At 48.6% G+C, this 7,281-nt stretch overlaps 1 protein-coding gene across 1 annotated transcript; it reads right to left on the bottom strand.

The window, feature by feature from the left end:
• Positions 1-226: 226 nt before the first annotated feature.
• Positions 227-4,835, bottom strand: LOC124653062 (UNC93-like protein 3). The gene is made up of 8 exons (XM_047192114.1): positions 4,473-4,835; positions 4,146-4,373; positions 1,828-1,941; positions 1,679-1,723; positions 1,324-1,577; positions 1,134-1,224; positions 906-1,018; positions 227-796 (listed from the first exon to the last, which is right to left on the bottom strand). The coding sequence occupies exons 1-8, from the start codon at positions 4,674-4,676 to the stop codon at positions 493-495; spliced, it is 1,353 nt and encodes a 450-aa protein (XP_047048070.1). The 5' UTR covers positions 4,677-4,835; the 3' UTR covers positions 227-492.
• Between the last annotated feature and the right edge of the window lie 2,446 nt (positions 4,836-7,281).

Genomic DNA, 7,281 nt, shown 5'->3' with positions numbered 1-7,281 from the left:
TCTCTGCTCTAGAATGGACTAGTTGTTGATGGTGGTGACAACTTCTGAAGCGAGTGAATGAGGTGCTCATCGAGGATCTGGTAGACTGGATGTGTGCTCCTTTTCTGACCATAGCGTGACTCGGTGAAACCTCCGGTAATTAGCTGGTGCGATATTGTTTGCGTTTTTAGGGCATAAGACTCTCACACCATGCCCACTATCTGGTTTGTAGTTGTTGAGTGGTGGCTTTAAATTTGTGACGTATGCTCTTAGTAGATCGAATAAAATTTGAATACGGAAGGAAAAAAAAGCTTCACACTACAGGCAGCAACACAAGTGGTTGTTTGTGAAAATCTCCTGCAGCCCTTGTATGACTGACAGGTCGGTGTAACAAAAATCCATACGTATCGTGTCTATCCGTTCGTGTAGCATTCCTGAAATCCGCTGCAACCAAACCAGTACGAGACGTAACTCAAAATCGTGGAGTGCCTTAAGAGTTTCAGCGCGCGCACTTCAGAATTTCAGCGCGTACGACCTCTCGACGACGAGGGACAGGGACAGAAACGCGGTGAGGGCGACCACCAGCGCAGCGGCCACCGCGGCGAGCATCCCCTGCAGCGTGGCGCCGGGGCTCAGGAAGAAGACCGCCGCCGTCGCGGCCGCCTGCCACATCTTTCCCAGCGCGAACGCCGCCTCCTTGTCCTTGAAGAGGAGCCCGATCAGCGCGCTCAGCTGCGTGTTCAGGATGCCGTCTCCCACGCCCCACACGGCGCCGACGAGCAGCGGAGCTGCTGAGCCGAGCACACCACCAACGGGACTGCAGACGGACACAAACATACGCTTATGATCACCAGATCCATGAAAAATTAAAGCTAGAAATTAATCGTGGAAACAATAATAGCTGACAGTCTGACGTGATACCAAACCTGTAGAAAAAAAGTAGCCAGAAGAGCACGCCGGCCTGGAGGACGGCACCGGCCGACACGATGAGCGTCGACGAGTAGAGCCCGGTGGTCAGACGGCCGGCCACCAGCGAGCTCTGAAATTCAGTGCGAAGAAATCAATCTCTCGAAGTTAGGTGAAGCTTCACGAGAGTGTTTTGGTGATCGATGGGGTTGGTGCTAGTACTATCACTTTGTGGCGTTTTCACTTACGATGACACCAGACGTGCCGTACAAAGCCATCGCGCCTCCCACACCGGCGACGCCCAGGACGGGTGTCACGATACTCTTTGTGAAGACGGCCCTGCTTACAAGTCACTGTTCAGTGCTGATGCTGATAGTGATAAGGCTGTTCAGAATGAAAGGCTAATTTAGCACTGATCGAGTGATGTGATCTGCTCACCACACGAATGCCTTTTGTAGGCCGTAGTACGCGAGGAGGGGAGCGAGGAGGAGCATCCTACGGTCGGCGAGCGGCGCGACCGCGGATTTCGACATGTCCCATAGAAGGGATTTCTCTGGGAGCTCATGGTCTCCTCCCTCCACTCCTATGTTCTCATCTCTTCTGGAGAGCAGAAACATCAGCATGATGCCAACCACCATGCAGCCCAGGAAGACAGTAAACAGCAGGTTCTTCTCCTCGGCACCTCCCCCATCCTAGACAATTTAGTGCACATTGATAACATCAGCTCGATCAATCTAAGATAATCGAAATTGTATATATATCAGAAGTTAATAATCTGATTTTAGGTGCTAACCTTGTCATTTCTCAGCACGACGAGCGAGATCAGATTTCCGATGACCTGCAAAATACTGAATGTTAGCACACTATATATTTGGACCAAAATTTCAGCAACTCCTCTTTAAGTGTGGTATTGCCTTATTGGTGCGCTCTGCTTATACATACCTGAGTGCTTGCGAACATTCCCCAGAATTCACCGTTAAATCGTCCCAAAACTTGGCCATCGTTGAGCTTGTTCTCTGTTGCGTGGCTGAAGGCAGAAGAGGTAAGATATGTGCCCTGAAAACAGGTAGAGATGTCCAATGACCGTTATGGAGGATTTTGACTCGTCTTCGCAGGAGAACTCCACGCGTCCAGTTGTTGATGAGAGCATTTGGTATACAATGTGAAGTTGTGTTCTACTTTTGTTTGTTTTTTGTTCTACTTTTTTTTTTGCGAATGAAAGTTGTGTTCTACTTGTGTGCCCCATGTCTTTTATTTCTTCTGTCCCTTAAGCGGGATGATATATTGACAGGAATACATAATTAGATAATTTGAAACTAGTGTATCCAATTTAGAGCATCTTTAGTGGCGACCAATTTGAGGCCCTAAAGCAATTTTCGGGGCATGAGGCCCAACAAAAAAACTTATTGAGCAAACGTTTAGATCTTAAAAATTGGAGCAAACCAGTTGCGGGCCATTGAATTTTGGATCGACGATGGATGACAACTTATAGGTTAGACCATTGCCACGCCGCAACTTCTAAATGCATTTACTCTGCAATCTGCTCTAGATTGGATACCAAAAAGGAGAGGTTGGCTCCTCGAAAGAGAAAGGCCCCAAATTTCCTCCTGTCTCTAGTCTAGGGCTCCAGCCCCCAACTCCTATAGATAATTGGACGAGGCTGGAGAAAAAAATCCTGGACACGCCCCTCCTCTGTTATATCCGGTTGGCTTCGCGGCGGCGGTGCCTCCGACGTGAACCACCATGGTTTAATTCAAGAGCTTTGCGGCAGCTTCCCATTCACCTCAGAGTGAAACCTCTCATCCTAGTTCCACGCTCCTTATTGCGGCTGGAGCTCCCACTTAGCCGATCGGGGCCCCCACATTGCCGGTAAGAACTTCTACGCAGCCTTTGGTCCCTTCGTTCCATCCTTCGACAACACCGCCTCTCGTCCTCATTCCTGATGACGCAGCTAACGTCCGAACCAGTACAAGGATATGAGCCACAATCATGGGGCCCCACATGTCATAAGAAAATGGGGGCTGCTAATCTAGGGCTATTGGTGGACTTTGTCTAAGTTTTTTGGGTTTCTGAGGACATGGACAAGCCGTATTTCGCTTTAGGGGCTACGACCGATGTAGATGCTCTTATAAGTTATAACCTTCACATTCTATCTCTTTGTTGCAGTCCGCATGTTGGATAGAATAGGCACATTAACTTAGATGACACGTCCTCATTTTCGTGTTCTCTCTCATCGTGAATAAGGATGGCAATGGGCAGGGTATGGGCAGGGTAGAGCAATACCATACCCATACCCGTATAGTCGATGTGTACAAAATTCTACCCATACCCGTGTCCATGGGTATAAAACTTTACCCATACCCATACCCGGCGGGTACACACCCATTGGGTACCCAGTGGGTAGGCTAACTTGTACATAAATTTCTCGCAATTTTACATTTATCGATAATAAATTCCATTAAAAAATGAATCATCTCAACTCGATAACAGATAGTTGAGTATATAACAATTAGAAAAATATAAAAATCCCATTCTCATATAGTACTCAACTACTCATAAGTAAACAAAAGTAGACGTGTAACATACGAAATTGAAAATAAACGGGCAGAGTATGGGTATACCCGTGGGTACAAAGCTATACCCGTGCCCTACCCATGACTTAACGGGTAGGGTAGGGTATGGGTACTACCCATGGGCATAAAAGTGTAACCATACCCAGCCCATGCGGGTACGGTACCCGCGGGTACCCGTACCCATGAGTAAAATTGCCATCCTTAATCGTGAATGATATGTCCGTGCACCTAGCTAAGTACATGAGCCGGTGTGTGCATCTTTTAACGTAGAGACCCGTTGTAAACTGTTTTTTTATGTTTCGAGACAACAAAAAGTTTCTTTTATCCAAGAAAGTTATTTTCAAGCTAGTTGTGTGGATACGTGGACAGCTATACCAGTCTTATCTAGCCACTTCCCTGACCAATTAGGAAACAGAAAAGAATGTGGGAAGGAAGAAGAGATAAGGAGATCGAGAATGACCCGTGTCACCTGACTGCCCAAGTAGAGTGCCATCGGTCCCATAGTCTAGCCCAAGGTTTTTCTTTTATAGACTAATTTGTGTCAAAATTCTTCGATTGGATTCTCTTGTTGTTTAATTATTCACTGTTAGAGGAGGTCAGATAACAAAAATCATGGTGGCAAGTGAAGTATAATTTGCAATGCACATTTAGAGGGAAATGAGCATAAATTTACTGCGGTCAAATTACCTGGCCAACCCACATGATGGAGGAAGCGAAACCCAGGTAGATGGAAGCAGGAACCATGGTGTACCACGTTGGGTGTAGGTTGGCGAGGATGAAGAGCGCGTAGCCGCTGGTTCCGAGCAGGAGCGCGCCCCTGGACCCGAGCCCCCTCACCACCGCCGCCGCCGTGGCCGCGAACACCGTGAAGGAGACGTACACGATCCCCATCGACACGGCGCCCAGGTTGCCGTCCTGCAGGATCATCGAGAACCGCAATAGAGGAAGATGTCAGGTTGGGCAGAAAGATTGATAACCTTGTAGTGTAGCGTAGGTATACAGGAACGTACTTACATCGTTGAGTGTGCTCTGGAGGTTCTGCGTGGGGAGGTAGGCGGAGAAGACGAAGAGGAAGGCCGCCGAAAGGATATGCACGTCGCCGGCGTGGCTCCGGCTCCGGGTTGGAGAGGCCGCCGCGAGGAGTGGCACGGCGGCGGCCGCCTGCTCCTCGTCGTCTCGGAAGGAGCTCGTTATTTCCGGCCGGATTGCTAGAGACATGCTGTAATAATTCTGATGAAATGCACACTTGTATTTTGATAGATGCAAGTGTACAATTCTCCCTCCTAGCTGACTAAGCTAGGAACTCTGCTTATATAGAGAGAAAAAGAAAAATGCGGTCTTTCCACTTGTGTATTGTAGTACGAGATAAGGCGGCATGCATGCATCAGGTAGGGTAGCTTACAGGTCAAAATCACATGCTCCAGATGAGATCCACGACGTTGCCTCATCTTAGCAAGGTGGAAGACAACTTAATTATAAGATGGGATCGCCAAATCACCAAGTTAGACATTTCTATATTATGTTGGCAACTTGGCATAGCCCGGCCACCACGAGGTAGCAACCATCTGAACCACTTTGTCATGTCATGTGTGTATGTAACTATCTATCAGTGGTTGGTTGTTGGCTTCATGCATATCCGTGTGACCACACATGAATTGCAGAGACAATAATACAAGACAGAGGCGCGCACTGATTGATATCTGCAATGATGATAATAGTTAATATCCAGCACGCGGCTACCCGAGTTCGCTAACCTCTGGGTATGTTCGGCATGCATGTTTCTATATTATTCCTTCCTTCGACGAGAACGCGACCTAGCTATCACGTGTGTGCGGTGGTTGAACTTGGCATCCCGGGTCGTTGTTGGCTGATCACCGCGCCTTGCAAGACTAAACTAGCCCGCCTGTGCTCCCACCCCCCCCCCCCCACACCGCCACGTTGGAGAAATGGTGGTGTTAAACACATGGACGGTCCGGATTGCGCGATACCGCTTGGGTTCGGATACGGTGGTCCCTGTATAAAGTTGGTATGTTGTATTATACGTGTTGTACGGGCAGGCGTGGCAAAGTACAAGTGATGATGTGTAAGCCTCCGTGTCCCTTCCGTGTCCCCTCCGAGTATAGAAAGGTCGCTCGGCCGCATCGCCTTCTCCGTCCCCTTCCATTTCCCCAAAATTTGGCAAAGAACAGAGGAGAGAGAGAGAGACAGAAAACCCTAGCGGCTCCATTCGACCGCATCCATCGCCGGCGATGGAGAAGGAGGGTAGCAAGGCGGCGTCGGCGTCGTCGGCCGCGTCGGCTCTGCTGCATGCGGAGAAGCCAGAGGCCGAGGCGTCCGCGACAGCGTCGGAGGTTGAGCAGCTGGTGAATATGGTATTATTCCATGTGATAATAGGGTATCTCACCACCCCAAGATGAAATGGTTGTTCCTAAAACTTTAGTTCAAAGGCTGTCCCTGATTCTTAAATAGGTAAAGCTAGATTTAGTATAATTGGTCTCTCTCATTTGGGAAGGTCTTTAATACTAATCTAAGGTTAGGCTCCATAGAGGTTGATGTGACCATCAATATCTATGTTTAACATATATGGTTTCTCTCTCTAAGGAATGTCTTGAATAATACTCTAGGGTTCCTCTTGAAGATAAGGTTTTGATCATTTGGATATTTATATCCAAGGTTTAGCTCAAAGTTTGTCATTTCTTTTCTAGTAAATAATATAGAAATCTCACCTCTCTAGATTTGATGTATAATAATATGGGATAGAGAAGAATATATATTTCTAGAGTTGATCTCCTTGTCATGTTTCCAAGAATGAAGTAAAATGAATACCATGAGGTTCATGGTAAGATCATGGATTAGTTTAAGGCATGAAAAAGATAAGTTAGGAATAGTTTCTCCACTTATTGTTACTTGACTTCCAATTAAATGGATGTTCATATGTTGTGGCAAGGTATACCATATTATGATCTTTAATAAGATCAAGTAATTGATCCTTGATTAATAAGTTATTGGGTTGGTTGTAATACCATTTGATCTAACCCTTAAGATCAAATCATCTCTACCCAAAACAAGGTTTTAACAGAGTCACATTGAGGTTTATAGCGCTTGACTTGATGAGCTACTTCAATTCCACCAAGGTCAAGTGAAACTTCGATTCTTGTGACTGTTTTACTTTAAAGCGCGAAAATTCCCCAGATTTTCTATGCATGAATGCAATGCACACCTCTGTTTCCTCTATATTTGTAACCCCAATACCTGGGATATTACAACCTTCCTCTTGGGGTTCCCAACAGACGTGTGTCAACTACACGCCAGCAGTGCCACCATGGGGTGGGTCGCTGCGGGTCTGCACACATCCACCTCAGAGAGCATCGCCGGCCACCCAACATCGTCCACCTTGTCGCCCGCGCCGCACGAACGCCACACAAAGATGGCGTAGGGTTCCGCTCAACTCGGCCAGAGCAGCAGCACCATGCGTTTGGAGCCGAGGAGGACGGACAAGGAGGAGGTGCCTGGCCGCACCTAGGCGCAGGAGGGCAGAACGGCCGGGGCCCACCAAACCCAGATCAGGCCCGAAGGGCCCAAACCCGAGCCAGGAAGCCCGTGCCGCCATGGCGCCATCTCCGACTGCCCAGCACCACCTGCCGCCAGCGTCGTCGCTGCCATCCCAAGCGTCGTCGCCGTCGCTGGCCACCCAAGAAATCAGCTTGGCCGCACCGCCCGCCACCGGACTTGGTGGTCGCTCGAGAGCAGCCACCGCCTCCAGCACGGGGACGCCGCCACACCACGAAGCCACCACACCGCTGTCGAGGCAGCCGCGCCCCTC

Source organism: Lolium rigidum, chromosome 5 (genome assembly GCF_022539505.1).
Source record: "Lolium rigidum isolate FL_2022 chromosome 5, APGP_CSIRO_Lrig_0.1, whole genome shotgun sequence".
NCBI classification, from domain to species: Eukaryota; Viridiplantae; Streptophyta; class Magnoliopsida; order Poales; family Poaceae; genus Lolium; species Lolium rigidum.
This window is presented reverse-complemented; position numbering and strand designations above follow the sequence as displayed.